This window comes from Danio rerio, chromosome 8 (assembly GCF_049306965.1).
Source record: "Danio rerio strain Tuebingen ecotype United States chromosome 8, GRCz12tu, whole genome shotgun sequence".
Classification (NCBI taxonomy): Eukaryota; Metazoa; Chordata; class Actinopteri; order Cypriniformes; family Danionidae; genus Danio; species Danio rerio.
The window spans coordinates 8,906,999-8,926,749 of NC_133183.1; the positions used below are offsets into that span (position 1 = coordinate 8,906,999).

General features: G+C 36.3%; 2 protein-coding genes across 3 annotated transcripts in view; one reads left to right on the forward strand and one right to left on the reverse strand.

Annotated features, from left to right (window-relative positions):
* pcsk1nl (proprotein convertase subtilisin/kexin type 1 inhibitor, like) overlaps positions 1–6,647 on the forward strand; it is a 20,176-nt gene extending 13,529 nt beyond the window's left edge. Inside the window, exon 3 of the mRNA NM_001166129.1 lies at positions 3,575–6,647. Within this exon, the coding sequence (NP_001159601.1) occupies positions 3,575–3,968 (394 nt within the window). The 3' untranslated portion in view covers positions 3,969–6,647. The remainder of the gene's footprint in view (positions 1–3,574) is intronic.
* lhfpl4b (LHFPL tetraspan subfamily member 4b) lies at positions 6,260–19,266 on the reverse strand. Of its 2 annotated transcripts, none has more exons than XM_688835.9 (6): positions 19,159–19,266; positions 19,022–19,055; positions 13,739–14,164; positions 11,227–11,460; positions 9,254–9,293; positions 6,260–9,097 (listed from the first exon to the last, which is right to left on the reverse strand). In XM_688835.9, exons 3-5 carry the CDS (start codon positions 14,154–14,156, stop codon positions 9,268–9,270), a joined length of 678 nt encoding a protein of 225 aa, XP_693927.5. In that variant the 5' UTR covers positions 14,157–14,164; positions 19,022–19,055; positions 19,159–19,266; the 3' UTR covers positions 6,260–9,097; positions 9,254–9,267. The 2 variants fall into 2 exon arrangements, with proteins under 2 accessions (XP_693927.5, XP_009302025.1); XM_009303750.4 differs by having other exon boundaries at positions 18,986–19,055.
* Positions 19,267–19,751: the final 485 nt, after the last annotated feature.

Here is a 19,751-nt window from a genome sequence, read left to right on the forward strand (position 1 = left end):
CAGGGGGGCTAATAATTCTGACTTGAACTGTATATGAGCCAGGGGTTGTTAGAACTTACATGAAAGTACACTGTAAAAATATCTGTGAATTAACAGGTTCCGTATTTTGTGAGTTACAAGTGTAAAGAGCCGGAGTCAGAGATTTAAATAAATAGAGGAAGTTTACTGAAGATAGTTTGCAGTTTCCTCAGCAAAAGCCAGCCTCAACACTCGCAATGAGTTTCTAAGCCGCTCTGCTTACAATCACCAATCCATAACAATTATACACTCACATAACGTCATTAACTGCGTCATACATACAGGTGTTCTAACCTGATTGGTCAAAACACAGATAGACTAGGTACATTTCCACGTGGGGTTCGTGCATACAACTCTGAAAAATATCTTAAGCATAAACGTCAGACATCCACTAGACCAGGGGTCATCAAACTTGTTCCTGGAGGGCCGGTGTCCTGCAGATTTTAGCTCCAACCCTAATCAAACACACCTGAACCAGCTAATCAAGGTCTTACTAGGTATACTTGAAACACCCAGGCAGGTGTGTTGAGGCAAGTTGGAGCTAAACCCTGCAGGGTCACCAGCCCTCCAGGACCAGGATTGGTGACCCCTGCACTAGACTGTTTAGAGCTGACTCCAGACCTGTGAAACGCTAAACCAGGCACACAATAGATGGAAGAGACCATATCTGGTGGAAACTCAATTATGTTTCTTGTACGTTCAGCAGTGTTATCAAACTGGTTCAAGACCGTTTCCATCAACAGTCTGCTACAATACACTCACTACACACAGTGCAAAAGGAATTACTTTAATAAGAATTACAATCAAAACAAATCAAACAGCTAAATCACTGTAGACAATATCAGGACAACTAGAACAGGCGTTTTTCTTCTCCTCTGCATGGGTACTCCGTTCAGAGGGACAGAGGGAGAGAGATCTACCTGACCTGGTTTGTGTGTCTCCTGAAAACAAAATTAAAATAGACAGGCAAAGAGAGGAGCAAGGACACTGAACATTCTTACATTAAGCAGTATTAACCTATTCATTAGTTTAATCAATTCAAAGTTAAATACTCATTTAAATAATCAATCATATTTAATAAAGATAATGAGAAACAGGACACGCAAAAAGGATAAACGTTGATCCATGATGAGAAGGCAGAAATCTGAATCCATCATTGTGAATTGCATTCTATGTTGTGAGTTTTATCTCTGCTCTGTCGACTTTTGATGTTGAAAATTCAACTAAACTAACAAAGTAACATCTGTTGACATTTTAGAAGTTTGAAATAATGTGATGTATAATAAACAATATAGAGAGAAATAAGTCTGTAAAATTACAGAAAATGTACTGGCTATACATCATTACCGGGTTTTTGTACTGTAACATACAACACCAACCCAGACGATACATCACTTCAAACTGTTGTCAATATAATACAAAATGTCAATAAAAGTAACAATTCCAACGTTTCAACATCAAAAGCTTTTGGAGGAAAGATCAAAATCCTATAATGCAATTCAAAAATGTCAGTGAATTTAACCCCCCACCCAACACAAAACGTCCGCAAAATAGTCTCATTCGTCTGTGCTCTGTTTGTGCTGCAGAAATATATTCGTTTGTGCTGTTTTACAATAATATTTGCAGGTCATTCAGCGTTCACGCAGTCCCATGGAAAACTGTCAATTTACAGATATTTTTTACAGTTTATACATAAAAACGTCTTGTTAATTAAAATCAAGATGTAATAAAGTACAAAAATTATCACATGTTTGATATGGAAGTTATTTGATATGATTTTGATATCAAATTAATAATTAGATTTGTTGCCTTGACTTCTAAAACAATTAAAAAGTTTTCATAAATGAAGTAAATATTCAATAAAATAAACATTTTACATTAATAACATACTAAATGAAAATTTAAAATGTGGCTTTGTTATTTAGCTGAATGAGAAACTAAAACCTAAATCTGCAATGAATTAAACTTAACTCTTAATATTTAAAAAAAACTTTTAAAAATACACTGTAAAAAAACTTTGATCAATTAGTCATGACAACATGTTTTTAGTTTTAGTTTATTAACTTATTAAACTAGGTTAATCATGTTCTTACTTAATTTAATAAGTTGTTTTAGGTCAGTTAAACATAATATACAGTGCTCAACATATATATATATATATATATATATATATATATATATATATATATATATATATATATATATATAGGTACACCCCTCACAAATCTAGCTTTTAAATTCATATTTAAAATAGGAAGCTATACAATGTTATATTTGTGTATTTCCGTTAGATTAGTCAGCACTGAAGCCAAATCTGGAGCTTATCTAACAAAATAACTTACGATAACGCTCCTAAAATAGGACAGCCAAATTAATATGTTATAGACAAATATTAAAGATAAATTTAAAAAGAAGAAAAATCAAGAGAAGCAAAAAAAAAAAGGAAAATTTTAGTTGAAACTTTTGTAGGTTGTAACTTATTTTGCATTATTTTGCTTGAATTGAACTGTATCATCATTCAATTTTTAAATATGTTTGATGACTAAAATATTATTTTATTAAATCTATCTGTTTAATAAATCAGTTTTGTTTAAATGCACCAGAATAAATTGCCTTTTCACTAAGAAATTTTCAAAATGGGATGTACTTAGTTATGCTTAGCAGCCCTGTAAGGTAATGGACTCATAGGGTTAATTAGATTCAGCTTAATTTAAGGCAACCAGGATTTTTTTTACAGTGTAGTAATGCACACTAATATAACCTTTTAATCAAAATCTTAACAAAATGACAACTTATGAACATTTATTATAGAATTTATTATAAATAATATAAAAAATGGCAAAAGCACATCAAATAATTTACACATTTAAATTAAAAATAAAAATAAAGACATTTTTAATCGATTACATATTCTACACTGTATAATTATAAGATGATATATAAATGACACTGAACTGAATTAAACTGAACTTCAACTATGAAAACTGGACTGATGCAGTCTTCTGTTAAGCTGCTTAAACACAATCTACATAATAAAAGTGCTATAGAAATAAAGATAAATTGAATTGAATATAAATATTGATTATAAATTGATAAAAACGTATAACCAAATAAATTTAAAGTGTTTCCCTAGATATAAGTATTAAAATTACAAAATAAACTCTTAAATTATGAATTTAATTAAATAATAAATAAAAACAATTCTATTATGCTGAAATATTAAATATTAAAATATCCGATTGACTTCAAATGAATAAAAATGTAAAAAATTGTCTAGACAAAGAACTCAAATGAGTAAAAAAAAGCATTGCAAAACCTAAAATTTTAATAAATAAAAACCAAAACAGTAACACAAAATGGCTGAAAAAATGAAACTGAAAACTGAATAATTAAAGTTTATAAATGAAACTAAACAATTAACATCAGCATATCAATTTTATCTCAAAAACACTCAATCAATTATGTTAAACAATGTATGCTGAATTTAAATTTCAAGTTAAAGCAAAACATGCAGCAATTTTTCTTCTATCTTATTGTACATTCTATCATTTTAAAGATACCTTGTGGAGAAGATCCTCTCCAGCCTGGCATCAGGTGGCAACCAGGGAAGCTCTTCAAACCCGAGAGCCAAACGAGACCTGAGTGCAGTGTCCAGCATAGAGAGACCCATAAAACCCGCCCTCAAACGCTCCCGTCGCTCTCTAGACTCCGCCCCCGGACCCCAGGCAGAGGCATCACTGCTGAGGGTGAAGAGGCTGGATGATGATGATGATGTAGATGAAGATGCAGTCGCAGGTCAAAGCAACGGAACGCCACACATCGGCCTGCAGAGAATGAAGCGCATTGACACTGACCTGCCGCCCCCCAAAAAACACAGCCGCAAGCGCAGAGCCCTGAGCTACGACCCGGCCCTGATCGCACAGCACATCCTGCAGTACCTCCCAGCCTAAAAACCATGCAGAGAGCAGAAACCACACAGACAGAAGTGAGCAAGAGTTTCTGATGGGGAACGCAACATTTCACTCGCCTACAGATACGCCAGCATTCATCGTCATCCGCAGAAAACGAATCTCACGCTGCACTAAATGATTTTTCAGCTCATTTAGTAGTTGTCTTGTTTTTTATTTATTTAAATTGGCTAAACATTCTTAAATCGAGATGTATTTACTTAAAAAGATATACTGAAGAACATTGAAAATATCAGCCATTGTCTTCAATAGTAATTTTTAGTTTCTACTATGGATGTAAGTTGCTGTTGTGTTTTCCAACACTCTTAAGTATATTCATTAAAGTTCAAAAACATTTAAGTGTGAATAAATAGTGAAAAAATTGTCATTTTTGGATTAAAAAGGCACTTACATCATGACTAGTTTAAGTACATTGACAAAAATTAACAGGAAAGTTTCATTTTTGGGTGCACTGTCACTTAAAAAAGCAAATTAAGGTTTTCCTAAGCCTAATTGCAGAAATTGTACAATTTATTTTGCTTAATTTTGATACATTTAATTAGAAAACAAGACCTAATATCTTGAGCACATTCAAGCATCTGCATCTCAATTTAAAAATATTTCGATATTTGCAATGAAAAACAAGACATGAAATCATTTGCTGCAGTGCAGACCTGCTTGCCAAGCTATTCTGATATGATGTTACTGTTTCGATGTTATATTACAATAAATCCCACACAGATAACAGCTTACGGAATATGCTTGTTGTTTTTCTCCTGTTTTGCCACATTGTACAGGCCTTACCGACATGGAAGTGATCAGTTACTGGCTTTCACAAGTCTCTGTTTTTGTCAGAATCAAGGTCAGGCTAACCCTGACAGATCGAGTCGGTTTCAAATGATACTGCACTAAAAAGACGAGATCAATTTGGCCAGTTCTGCTGGTAACAAGATCAGGCTTTTACCCATAAAAACCAAACTGCAATTTCACATCCGCCAAGAGTCCATTTAGGCAATTTATGTCACTCAAGTGAGTTTCTATTGAACAATCTGCTCCCCAGAATCGCTGTGAGATGAGCAGAGCATTGGTTTGCTAGATCTGCTTTCAGAAAACTCTCAGTATGAGAGCTTTACTACAGCCGATCGTGGGTTTGGAGACATTTATTGCCTGTTTGTTATTATAAGCAAAGTCTATGTGTAGCGTTAACTCTATATCAAAACTAAATATAACATGATTTATCCAGCAATGTTGCATTTACTTTGTTAAAATTCAATATTTCTAATGTTACAAAAGTTTTGGCTTTCAATTAAATGCTCTTCTTTTACATTCATCGAAGATCCCAGAAAAAAAAGAAGTCTCACAAATATATGAAGCAGCACAACTGTTTCCAGCATTGATGATAATAATAAGAAATGTTTCTTGTGCAGTGAATCAGCATATTAGTATGATTTCTGAAGGATCACTGTAGACAAGAGTAATATGCAGCTGAAAACTCAGCTTTACATGACAGAAATAAATTACATTTCTTTAACTATTCAAGTGGGAAATGGTCATTTTCGGTTGCAGTGATATTTAAAGAGTTCAGATGCTAAAACCCTGTAGAGTGCCGTCTGAAATTGCCATCAAAAATGCAACTTTTTCTCAGCCTCTTTTGTTTATATTTTACTATAAAGACCAAGTAAAGGACTTATTCTTTGCCATAGAAGTGATATCACTGAACATACACACAGGAGCCTGATAAAAATACGGATTTTAGAGGAACATTTCAGACAGCATTTAGAAGTTTTTGCATCTGAACTCTTCATTTATTTAGAAATTTAGTTAATTTAGAAATTTAGTTTAAGGAGAAAAGTCCACCTTTGCATCAATATGGCAAAAAAGCTAGCCTTACATTGCTATAACAATCAGAAATCAGTCAACATCACTTAAAGGGATAGTTCACTCAAAAAGTAATATTTACTCACTGTTTACTCGCCCTCAAGTGTTTCCAAAATGTTAAGCACTTCTTTATTCTGTCGAACACTAAAGAAGGTATTCTGAGGGAACTGTAACCATTGACTTCCATAGTAAGAAAACAATGCAAATCAATGGTTACAGGTTTCCAACATTCTTCAAAATATCTTCTTTGTGTGTTCGACAGAAGGAAGAAACTACAACAAGTCAAATGTGAGTAAACGATGACAGATTTTAAATCTTTGTGTGAACTATCCCTTTAAGAAGCAAAGTTGTAGTGAATAAATCTCCTACATGCTACGAAATACCTTTGTTTGAAACAAACGATTGACAAACGCCACTTCCTGAAATGTATTTATTGCAGAAGATGCCCGATACAGGTTTAAAACAAGTGCTTGCCCTGTCCTCGTTCTCTAAATCTTATAGTGTCATACAGTATGCATCTTATTAAAGCTTGAAGAAATGTTTGTCCTCCTTGATCTTGGGCTTTGTAACTCTCTATCTAATGTTCTCTCATCACCGTCCCGAGTTGTCACCTTCTGGGTTTGTGATCTGACTTTTATGAATTTGTGAAGGAAATCGTGGCTCTGAATATACAGTATATATAAATGCTTTTCGATATTCGTGCAGTCATAAAATCTTGTACAAAAATACATTTCTCTGCACTACGAGTTTTGTCAAACAACAGGAATCACTGTTAAGTGCTAATAAAGTGTATGTGAACACCAACATTCAGAACTCTGAATTGCTTTTACAGTGGAAGTGTGTTAGAAACTACATCACATTCAACATTGAACGCACTCAACTGACAAAATTGCATTATATCTGGTCACTGTAAGGTGAATAACAAGTACAAGAGTCACGGCTAAGACACGCAGTGGTTACATTGAATATTAATGACGGTTGACGGTGTTTGAATATCACACAACGGCATGCTGTTTTAAAGTCGACATGAAAAAAGTTGTTTTACTTATATGACAGATGTCAAAAAATATTAATTTCAGTTAAAGATTTATGCAATTAATCCCTCGTGATACATTCAGCTTAATTTTGACTGAACATTAGGGCTGAATGATTTGGTTAAAGTTTAATCATAATATGCTAATTTGATGATATATTTCTGTTCTGGATATTTAAATAACCTCAAACCTCAGACTGAAATAACAAATACTGCTAAAGCAAGTAAGGAGGGAAGGAAGGATTGAACAAAGAGAAAGGAAAGAATGCAATGAGGAAAGAAAGGAAGGAAAGAATGAAAAGGAAAGGAAGGAAGGAAGGATTAAACAAAGAGAAAGGAAAGAATGCAATGAGGAAATAAAGGAAGGAAAGGATAAAAAGGAAAGGAAGGAATGAAGGAAGGAAAGAAGAAGGAAATGAAGGAAGGACAATGAAGGTAGGAAGAAAAGCAAGGGACAAAATGAATGAAATGGAAACGGAGGGAAGGAAAAGAGGAAGGAAAGAAAGAAGGGAAACAAACTAAAGAGTAAAGGATGGAAGGAAGGAAGGAAGAAAATAAAGAATAAAAATAAATATAAACCATCAAACAAACAAAAGAAAAACTCTCAGACCATGTGAATGGCTTTACCTTTAAATTTAACAGGCTAATAACATTTGAAATTGTAATAAAAAAATTGAAATAACAAATACTGGGTCAGAAAGTAAGGAAGGAAGGAAGGAAGGAAGGAAGGAAGGAAGGAAGGAAGGAAGGAAGGAAAGATGGAAGAAAGAAAGGAATGCAATGGAAAAGGAAGGAAGGGAAAAAGGAAAGAAATGAGGGAAGGCAATAAGGAAAATAAGGAAGGAAAGGATGAAAATGAAAGGTAAGAAGAACAGAAGGAAGGAAGGAAGGACAATGAAGGTAAGAAGGAAAGGAAGGAAGGAAAAAGGAAGGAAGTAAAGGAAGAAAAGAAAATGAAGGAAGAAATGAAGGAAGCAAGCAAAGGAAGGAAAGGATGGAATGAAGAAAGAACAGAAGGAAGGAAGGAAGGAAGGAAGGAAGGAAGGAAGGAAGGAATGAAAGGATGGAAAGGAAAGAAGGAAAAGACTGAAAAGGAAGAAATGAAGGAAGGAAATAAAGAAGGGAGGAAGGAAGGAAAGGAGAGGAAAGGAAAGAAAGGAAGGAAAGAAAGGAAGGCAAAAAGAAAGGAAGAAAAAGAAGAAAAGAAGGAAGGAAGGAAGGACGGAAGGAAGGAAAGAAGGAAAGAAGGAAGGAAGGAAGGAAGGAAGGAAGGAAGGAAGGAAGGAAAAGATGGAAAGGAAGGAAGGAAAATGACAGAAAGACAGACAGTCATTTAGAACATTGCTCTGAGGTGGAGGGATGAACAGATGGATGGACAGACGGATATACATCTACCATTGAAATATTGGATCATCTAAAATAATCATATCACCATTACTGAAATATGTTTATTCCAGTATACAGTATTGTCAATATAGCATATTGAATACATGTCCATCCCTAATCAACAGATATAAAGAAAATGTTTTGACAAATACTTAGAAACAGTTCATGTTTGGGTCATTAAGTCCCTAGGTATGCATGAATGGTCACAAATACTTCAGGTAAAGGATTAAACAATAATTATATTCATGCAAGAGACTGTATAATTAACTTGTGTAAAATATATTGATCATTTTCCCCATATTATGGACTCTGCATTGACTCAATTTGGTTGATAAACCTGAAAATAAATGGCAACTGATGAACCATTGCTTAATGGAAGAAAATGGATTGTGTAAAACCATAATAATATTCCTACTGTATTATTGGACTAATCCTTCACAGTAATACCACAGGCACACATTTAGAAAATAATTAGGCCAATTTTATTTCATGCCGACTTTGAAAAAGACTAAAAAGACAAAACTGACCCAGTGTACAGTATTATAATACTGGCTCCAAGCCTAATTTCAGACTTCAGCTTAAAATCATGCACAGGAACGGTCTAGAACACAGAATGAAACGTCACAGCGAATGCTCTAAATATAGCAGAGCATGTGATGTGTTTGGGCATCAGAAGAGCTCACAGAGTCTGCAGAACACGAGTCTGTCCTCTTCTCTATTTACAGCCACCTTCACAAGATCACTGTGATGAACACTGCACTCAGAGACGGTTGCCAGGTGACTGTTTCTATGCTGACAGGTTATGTAAGCAGATGCACAGGACGATGACGTTATGCTAGAGAGAAAGAGAGAAGAGTCTGTTCAGGTGATTGAGACACAGCTCATGAATTAGGTCAGGTTTTTGTTTTTTTCTATTTGAGTCATTTTAAAAACATGAAAAAATTATAAATCACAACAGGAAGACTTAAAAAAACCTCCATCACAGTCTTACCTGCACTTCCTGTTTTATGCTGCCAGTAACAAGCCAGTCACTGAGAAGAGAGGAGAAAACGACATGATGAAAACGAAGGGATGATGAGTAAAATAATAATAAAATATGAACATATTAAATATTCTTTATAAATATTTTTTATAATAATTTATTTAATATTTTCAGTATTGACTAATTAAATGTATATGCACAAATACAATATAGTAAAGCTTGCTTTAGAAAATATTAATTTCAAAAATGTTAATAGTTTTATTTCTCAAAATAAAAAATATATACAACTTTATTATTTTTTTTCAAATATTCCTTAAGCACCGTTTAACAGTTTTTCTCAACACATTTTTATCATATAACAAACGCTCATTTTCTTAGGACTGAAATGACAAAGACTGCTTCAGCCAGAAAAAAAAAAACAAAAGAAAGGAAAGAAAGAAGGAAGGAAGGAAGAAACGAAAGAAACGGAAGAAAAGGATGGAATAAAAAAGAAAAGGAAAGGAAAGGATGGAATGGAAAGGAAGGAAGAAATAGAAAGAAAAGTAAAAAAAGTAAGAAAGAAAGGAAGAAAATAAAGAAAGAAAATGAAAAGAAAGGAAGAAAGGAAAGAATGGAATGGAATAAAAAGGGAGAAAGGAAGGAGGGAAAGAAAGGAAATTTGGGAAAGGATAAAATGGAAAAGAAAAAGGAGGAATGTAAAGAGAAGGAAGGAAGGAAGGATGGAAGGAAGGAAGAAAGGAAGGAAGGAAGGGAGGAAGGGAGGAAGGAAAGAAGGAAGGAAGGAAGGAAGGAAGGGAGGAAGGGAGGAAGGAAAGAAGGAAGGAAGGAAGGAAGGAAGGAAGAGAGGAAGGAAAGAAGGAAGGAAGGAAGGAAGGAAGGAAGGGAGGAAGGAAGGAAAGAAGGAAGGATGGAAGGAAGGAAGGAAGGAAGGAAGGGAGGAAGGAAAGAAGGAAGGAAGGAAGGAAGGAAGGGAGGAAGGGAGGAAGGAAAGTTGGAAAATAATTGATGGAAGAAACTAAATCAAGAAAAGAATGAAATGGAAAAGAAAGAGAATAAAGAAAGAATAAAAAGAAGAAAGGAAGGAAGCAAGAAAACAATGAAAGGAAGAAAGGAAGGAAGAAAGACTGGGATGGAAAAGGAAGGCAGGAAGAAAGAAATGGAAAGAAAAGAAAAGGAAGGAAAGAAATGAAGGAAGAAAGGAAGGAATTAATGGAATGCAAAAGAAAGGTAAGAAGGAAGGAATGGAAAGAGAAGGAAGGAAGGAAGGAAGGAAGGAAGGAAGGAAGGAAGGAAGGAAGGAAGGGAAGGATAGAAGTAATGGAAAGACAAGGAAGGAAGAAAGGAAGGAAGGAAATTAAGAAATTAAGGAAGAAAGAAAGGATGGAAGGAAAGAATGGAATGGAAAAGAAAGGAGGAAGAAATGGAAAGAGAAGGAAAAAAGAAAGGAAGCAAGGAAATAAGACAGGAAGCAAGAAAGAAATAATGAAAGGAAAGGGCGGAATGGAAAAGAAAAGGAGGAAGAAAGGAAGGAAGAAAGAAAGAAAGATAAAGGAAAGTAAATGATGGAATGGAGAGGAAGGAAAGATGGAAGGAGAGAAAGAAAGGAAGAAAAGAAGGAAGAAAGATAAGAAAGGAAGAGATAGAATGGAAATTAAAGGAAGGAAGAAGGGAAGGAAGGATATTTTTTCTCACAATATTTTTTTTAGTTTTAATAATTACATGTAGTCATTTAGCAACAAACTCATTTCCAATAACTCATTTCTTTAGTCTTTATCACGATAATAGTACAGAATATTTTACTAGTTATTTTGCAAATACTTCAACTTCAAGTACAAATTCTTCAGAAAAACAGAAGAAAAAAAATCTTAAGGGGGCCAAAAACATTTACTTTAAAATATATATATATAAAAGTACAAACTTCTAATCCAGTCAAACTTTAAGACTTTTTCCAAAAGTTAAACATCACTTGGTAAAATTTTTACCGTCCCCGTCCTTGGCATTGTCTGGCAGTAGGGCATCTTGGCGATTCCCCAACACAAAGGCCAGTGTGGCCAGAATCCCAGCGTCCAGAACACCCAGTATAGCCAGAATAAAGGCCCAGTGCACAGAGCAGTTTCCTGGGGAGAAACTACTGACCCGCTCCCCGCACAGAGCCCGCATTTCAGCACACGACCACGAGTCTGGAAACAACACACACGCCAGAGCCAGGCAGAAACCTGGACACACAAACACAGACCATCTACTGCTTTACATACTGTACAGTATAAAGAGTAGTTTTCAGGTCAAGAATGACATTGTTCAATGTGCAGGGAGGCAAAAATCATGTAGAGGCTATATCTAAAGTAGGAGAGCAAACTACATAAGATGTGACAGTAGATTCTCTGCCTTTGACCCTGAGCCTTATTTAACATGCAAAGTGGTTCACCAATCATAACTGTGCTCATTTACATCCAACAGACATCTTAAAGATATAACAGCAAATGCACTATGGGTCAACTATGGGTCAGAAAAAGGGTTATGAGAGACTTTTATTAATGCAAAAGGAAAAAGGGAGTTTTTAAGCATTAAACAAAGTAATGAAAGTGTAATAAAGCTTTAAGTTCAGCTTTTTGTACATTATTTATTTATTTTTTATTTATAAAGACGACACCTACTAAAATGTCTTTCAGTGTAACTACTGTTTATATTATGTCAGATATATTTACACCAATAATGATTACATGACATAATAAAAGACTCTGCAGCTCCAAAACACTCATTAACTGTCATAACAAATCTTTAGACTATGTATAGTTTTACACAATTGTCATCAGGATTTTTTTAACTAATAACCTGCAATATCTTTTAGTGTGGTGTTTTTTTCTTTTATAAACTTAAATAAGTACAGGTCAGAATAAGTATGCGGTTTAATTTTTTAATAAATGTTTGGTAACACTTCCAAATAATGGTCCATTAGTTAATGTTAGTGCATTTTATGTTTATATTAACATGTTAAAATACACTCACCGGTCACTTTATTAGGTACACCTTACTAGTCCTGGGTTGTACCCGCTTTTGCCTTCAGAACTGCCTTAATCCTTTGTGGCATAGATTCAACAAGGCACTGGAAATATTCCTCAGAGATTTTTGGTCCATATTGACATGATAGCGGCACACAGTTGCTGCCGATTTGTCAGCTGCACATCCATGATGCGAATCTCCTGTTTCACCACATCCCAAAGGTGCTCTATTGGATTGAGAGCTGGTGACTGTGGAGGCCGTTTGAGTGCAGTGAACTCATTGTCATGTTCAAGAAACCAGCCTGAGATGATTTGCACTTTATGACATGGCGTGTTATCCTGCTGGAAGTAGCCGTCAGAAAATGGGTACACTGTGGTCATAAAGGGATGGACATGGTCAGCAACAATACTCCGGTTGGCTGTGGCGTTGACTCAATGCTCAATTGGTACTAATGAGCCTAAAGTGTGCCCAGAAAATATCCCCCACACCATTACACCACCACCACCAGCCTGAACCATTGATACAAGGCAGGATGGATCCATGCTTTCATGTTTTTGATGCCAAATTCTGACCCTACCATCAGAATGTCGCGCTTAAGCTTGAGCTCCACCTTTTTTGCACTTCTTCTACGAGTGATGTCACTGGGGGTAGGGTTAGGGGTGGGGTTGGTGTACGCATTAAAACAGCTTACAGGAGGAGGAGCGACAGCTCATGCTCCCCCTCGCTGGAGCTCAGCTCTCCTCAAATGGCTCTGCAGCGAGCACCTTCCCCATCAACAAGGCATTTGCACCCACAGAACTGCCGCTCACTGTATATTTCCTCTTTTTAGGACCATTCTCTGTAAACCCTAGGGATGGTTGTGCGTGAAAATCCCAGTAGATCAGCAGTTTCTGAAATACTCAGACCAACCCGTCTGGCACCAACAACCATGCCGTGTTCGCTTAAATCCTCTTTCTTCTGCTCGGTTTGAACTGCAGCAGATCGTCTTGATCATGTCTACATGCCTAAATGCATTGAGTTGCTGCCATGTGATTGGCTGATTAGAAATTTGCATTAACGAGCAGTTGGTGTAACTAATAAAGATTGTACATTATGTATATATGCATCTATGCTCATATGTAGTTAATGTATGTTCACATAAACGAACAAGTAGTAATACATTTAATGCTATGTTAATTAATGTTATTTAGGTTTAATCACGTCAGTTCAGGTTGGTTTGCGTTAACTAACGATACATTAATGTTAACAAGCACAACTTTGTTTTTTAATAATGCATTAGTAAATGTTGAACTATAATTAATAAATGCTTTACGAGTTTATTCATGTTAGTAAATACATTAACTAATGGAGCATTATTCTAAAGTGTTACCAACGTTTTTAATAACCTGAAGGAAGATGTAACATCATTCCACAAAACTTCTTTAAATATATTAACATTTCACAATATTACAGTATTTTTACTGTATTTCTTTACTGTATGTAATGTGGTTTCACCTGCTGTGAGCTGCAGCCAGGCACAGATCTTGTAGACCGTGGCGGCGTTGCAAAATCTGAAGAGACACAGGCAGCCCACGCTGGCCCACACCATGGTCAGAGACATGCACACCAGCACGGCTGGAGACTGGAAGGCTGGTAGAGGCGTCAGGGTGCGCAGAGACCCGCGGCATTCTGGAACGGGCCAATCAGTCTCCAGGCAGACCTCGAAGAGCCCAAGAGTCCCAGTCGGTGGAGCAGGTCCTCCTCCTCTATAGTGCAGCTCTCGTGTGCCGACCCAGGAAGGCTGAATGAGAATGACCACTTCGATCACAGCGAAGCAGAGCGTGCAGACGGCCCACATCACACCGATGGCCCGCGCGCTTCGGATGAACTCAGTCTGATACAGACGGGCCACTTCAGGAGACTGATGCTGCATGATGGAGACTGAAAGAACAACATAAAAAATACATTAACACACTCATTCATTCAAGTCCCTTATTTATCAGGGGTCGCCACAGCAGAATGAACCGCCAACTATTCCAGCATTTGTTTAACGCAGAGGTTGCCCTTCCAGCCACAACCCAGTACTGGGAAAACACCCATACACTCTTGCATTCACAAACACACACTCATACACTACGGCCAATTTATCCAATTCACCTGTAGCGCATGTTTTTGGACTGAGGGAGAAACCCACGCCAACACGGGGAGAACATGCAAACTCCACACAGAAATGCCAACTGACCCAGCCGGAACTCGAACCAGTGACTTTCTTGCTGTGAGGTGACAGTGCTTACCACTGAGCCATTGTGCCACCCCACAAACATTAACTAATGGACCATTATTTCGGGGTTTCTGCAGGTTTCACCAAGTCAAATGTCTTTTTAAGCCCATTATCAATTATTTCAGACAAAACGGTAAGTTTTTACACATTGGCCAGTGGAAAATATTTTTACCTGCCCTACTGAAATTCAAATGTAGCTATTTCTTAGCCACAAATTTTAAATATTGTAAACAAGCAAGCTCTAGTTTTATATATTTTTTGGACACTGAAAGAAGAATATCAAAAACTTCAGATCTATTCAATTCAATTCACTTTATTGACATGAAATGCATGCGTACATACTGCCAAAGTGTCCATAGCAGGGACATTTTTTATATAAATAATTCTTTAAAGAAAGGGCGACGCAGTGACACAGTAGGTAGTGCTGTCGCCTCACAGCAAGAAGGTCGCTGGTTCGAACCTCGGCTCGGCTCAGTTGGCGGTTCTGTGTGGAGTTTGCATGTTCTTCCTGCATTCGCATTGGGTTCCTCCAAGTGCTCCAGTTTCCCCTATAGTCCAAAGACATGCGGTACAGGTGAATTGGGTAGGCTAAATTGTCCTTAGTGGCTGAAAGGGCATCTGCTGCCTAAAAATGTGCTGGATAAGTTGGCGGTTCATTCCACTGTGGCGACCCCGGTTTAATAAAGGGACTAAGCCGACAAGAAAATGAATAAATGAATGAAAGTTGGCGGTTGATTCCACTGTGGCGACCCCAGATTAATAAAGAGAGACCGAAAAGAAAATGAATGATTAATTTTAAATTATGCCTGTAAAATTGCAGATGTAAAAACATCATCTCTTTTTGTGAAATAATGCTACATAAAACAAACCTGCACAAAATTAAAACATTATTCACATGCGGAGTGAGGCAGTGTCGCAGTAGATAGTGCTGTCGCCTCACAGCAAGAAGGTCGCTGGGTCACTGGTTCGAACCTCAGCTCAGTTGGCGTTTCTGTGTGGAGTTTGCATGTTCTCCCTACTGTGGAAATATAAATTTCTATCAACTAATTCCAAATGAACAATAATCTACGTATAACTGAAAAGTTATATTCTTTGGTTTTTAATTATATAATTTCATTAACATCCCAGCTAGGAGGGACATTTAACCTTTATCTCTCTGACTACAGGCTAAGCCAGTGATGCAAATGCTTTAAACGAATCTGTCTTTGTCTTCGGGTGTTGCTTTTATGCTACAGAAACCCTATGTTGATTAACTTGTGTGGTCAGTAGCTGGGCCGTTTTTTAACACCTATGCCAGGCTGACTCCAACTCTTAATTTGCATGCTTTGTTTAGCCATATCCCCTCCTCCTAAAAACACAATATAGACATGAAATCTTTGTCTTAAATTAGACTTGTGTGAGACTTGTGAGAGACTCGTGAAAGAACTTGCAGACTGCGGACCTCTAGTAGGCTCTTGCAGACACATTGGACACCTTGAAGACGCTGTATGACTGCAGATTAACCAACACGTCTCAATAAAGGAATTCTGCTTGTTTCGAGTCTCCTGGACTGGGTTCTCTCTTCTTTTAACTCATTTATTTTTTTTTTTACAACACTACGTTCTCGTGGGTTTCCTCTGGGTGCTCCAGTTTCCCCCACAGTCCAAAGACATGCAGTACAGGTGAATTGGGTAGGCTAAATTGTCCGTAGTGTATGAGTGTGTGTGTGAATGTGTGTGTGGATGTTTCCCAGAGATGGGTTGCAGCTGGAAGGGCATCCGCCGCGTAAAAACTTGTTGGATAAGTTGGCGGTTCATTCAGCTGTGGCGACCCCGGATTAATAAAGGTACTAAGCCGACAAGAAAATGAATGAATTGGTTACTGCAGTAAACAAAGCAGCATGACGTCAAATTTAGCCAGATGTTTATTCAACTATACAGACCTCCATTATTCACAGATTAAATTCAGGCAGACTAACAACAATACATTGTATAATCAAAAATGAAATACACCGTAAAACAGCATTTAAGACGTTTAAATCATTTTTTAAATTTTTCTTAATTCATTTATCAACTTTCATTACTTCTTAAGACCCTGCGGACACCCTGTCACAAGATATAAAATCATATCCATTAACAAATAATTAGGGTCCACCCAATAATAAAACATCTCATAATTTTCTTTCCCTTCATCCAAACATTAAACTTCAACTGTATGAAAAAAATAAATGAAATGAACACCATAATATTTAACCCAAACTCACAATTGTAAAGCATTTAGTGATGATAATGTTCATTTCAACAATTGATAATATTACCATAATCAAAAGTAAAATCTCTCAATATTATTTCATGCACCTAAACTGGGATTTTATGGTCACACTTTACAATAAGGTTCATTAGTTAATGTTAATTAATGCATTTACTAAGATGAACAAACAATGAACAATACATCTACTACTGTATTTGTTTATGTTAGTTAACGTTAGTTAATGAAAATACAGTAGTTCATTGTTAGTTCAAGTTAACTCATGGTGCCAGTGGCGCCCCCAGAAAATTTTCTTAGGGGTGGCCAGAAGAGGCCGCACCAAATCTTGGGGTGGCACACAAAAAAAAATATGAATTCAGTGTAATGTTATATTTTTGTTTCTGATAAATGAAATAATATAGTTTTATTCATTTAATTAATTCTACTTGAAATATTGCAATTTATTCTTTGAAATAATTTAGCAAGTACATGTGCAAACCAAATAAAAATCTATGTTTAGTTTAAAAACACTTTTCATATACTGTATAAATGACTTCTTTTTTACGTGCCTTTATTGTACATCATACGAGATATGCCATGTCAAAAATTAATGAAGATTAATGAGTTTATTATTTCCAGTGATGGGTTGCAGCTGGAAGGGCATCCGCTGTGTAAAAATGTGCTAGATAAGTTGGCGGTTCATTCTGCTGTGGTGACCCTGGATTAATAAAGGGACTAAGCCAAAAAGAAAATGAATGAAAGAATAATGAGTTTATTAATTACCCAAACAAATGAACAAACTGAACAAAAGGCATTACTATACACACTCACTATACCTAATAATATTATTTATCCATATTGCTTTTTGAACCATTTTATTAATGCAGCTTCTTCTATTGATATACTGTAGCTTAAGATAAATATTAAATAGCCATTGCTGTCTATTGAAGGTGTGTGCGTGCTGTCAACGACGATCGGGGAGGGTAGTGGTGGTTCTAGTTTAAATGACACCCTGGGCGAACCACCCTATACACCCCACCTCCCTTGAATTGTTAGATTTGTTATTCAATAAATATAACAATTTATTTATATTTATTCTAAATAAATACAATTAATATTAATATACAATTATTATTCTAAATAAATAACAGAAATCAGTCCTAAATATTACTGGAAAACAACAACTGGAGTGATATGCCAAGATCACTTAAGAAACCTTTTGCATGAAAATTAATTATGACAATTCTAAAGAATACAAAAAAATGTATTATAGACTTATCTGTGGTCTTAGACCAGATCATGGCTGAGAAATCATGTTATGAAGTCTTACCTCCCTGACTCATTATCCCTCCTTTCTGCTTTAAAGGCATGCTTAGTGAAAGTAACATCATCATCATCATCATATTATATAAACTTTAAACGACTTTCAAAACTCGCTGCGTGCCGACACCAGCAACCGGGATTCACGCAGGAGTGCGTGAGGCGCGCGGGAATGGTTTTCTGCGCGCATGCGTCAGTTTGCTTTCACCAGCATTGAACCAGAGGGGGAGAGCTACGTCAGTAACACCAACAATAATTTAGTGACTGCATTTTATTTATTTATTTATTTATTTATCTATCTAAATATTGGGAATTTATAAGTTCATTTAAATCAATAATGTCAACCGCAAAATTATATTGGGGTGGCCACAGGGGTGGCCAGAGTTTACCGAGGGGTGGCCGTGGCCACCCCTTGGAGGCGCCCCTGCATGGTGCATTTACTAATGTTAACAAGCATGGACTTGGATGTCAATAATGCATTAGTAAATGTTCAATTATGATTAATAAATGCTGTTCATGTGTTGTTCATGATTAGTTCATGTTAGTAAATGCATTAACTAATGAACCTTATTGTAAAGTGTTACCGATTTTATTAACTACACTGTAAAAAAATGCAATGTGTGTTCAATTTATTAATGAAGAATATACAATTATGAATGTGGTTAAACTAATGTTAAGAAATCAAACCTTATTGCGAGTGTTTGTTTATGAAGCACTCTATGAAATTACCACTAACAAAACATCCTGTAACAACCAGGTTATTATTCCTTCACACTATTAAAATTGTGAATGTCTATAAATCAGTGTAAGACCATGCTATCATATAAAAACCCGTTAATACTATGGTTATCACAAATCACTACCTAATGATTAAAACACAGCCATGATGCTCAGATGAACAGCTAAAAGCCCAAATACCACCAAGCAAACCTGACCTCAGCATGGTAAACGATGTAAACAATGAGATTCACCTCTGAGCTCTGCTTGATTCCAGGTCTCTTCCTCCTACGACAGGAAATGGGTGACAAAAAAAATCACATTCAAATTTAATTACTGGAGAGCAGCGTCATGTACAATGGTGGGGGGTGCGTGAAAGAGAGAAATGGACCTGAATGGAGGGATTCTTCTTCTCCTCTTGCTCCCGGTGGGATCACGGCAGGATGTGCGGCATTGAAAACAGGCCCGGGCTGCCTGCAACCATCTTTATCACACATATGGAGGAGAGGAGAGGGGAGACGGGAGGGGGAGAACAGGCCATTCTGATTGGGAGGAGGGTCTCTGCACACACACACACACACACGCACACATACAAGGAGCAGGGATGCAATCCAATGATACACAATGACAAAATGAGATTGTCTGTCTATCCTTGTGTAGGATGAAAGACAGAATTACAGCTTGTCAGTTATAAATGCATTATATTTAATGCAGAGAGGGAAAAAAAGGGAAGTGACAGAATAATAAATGGACCACAAGAGAACCAGATTTTAGATATGAGCGGGATTAAAAACGCACAGACAGCAGCAAGGGAATAAATGTGTGATTGGAGGAAGGAAGAAGATCATCTGTGCATCACTTATCATTTGGTACATTTTAAAGTTTATAAATTCACCAAATGTAGCTCATATGAGCGTCCACTCATATTGCAGAAAATAAACATTTAAAATGGGGGTTGTGATTATCAAAAAAACTCCATGTTGA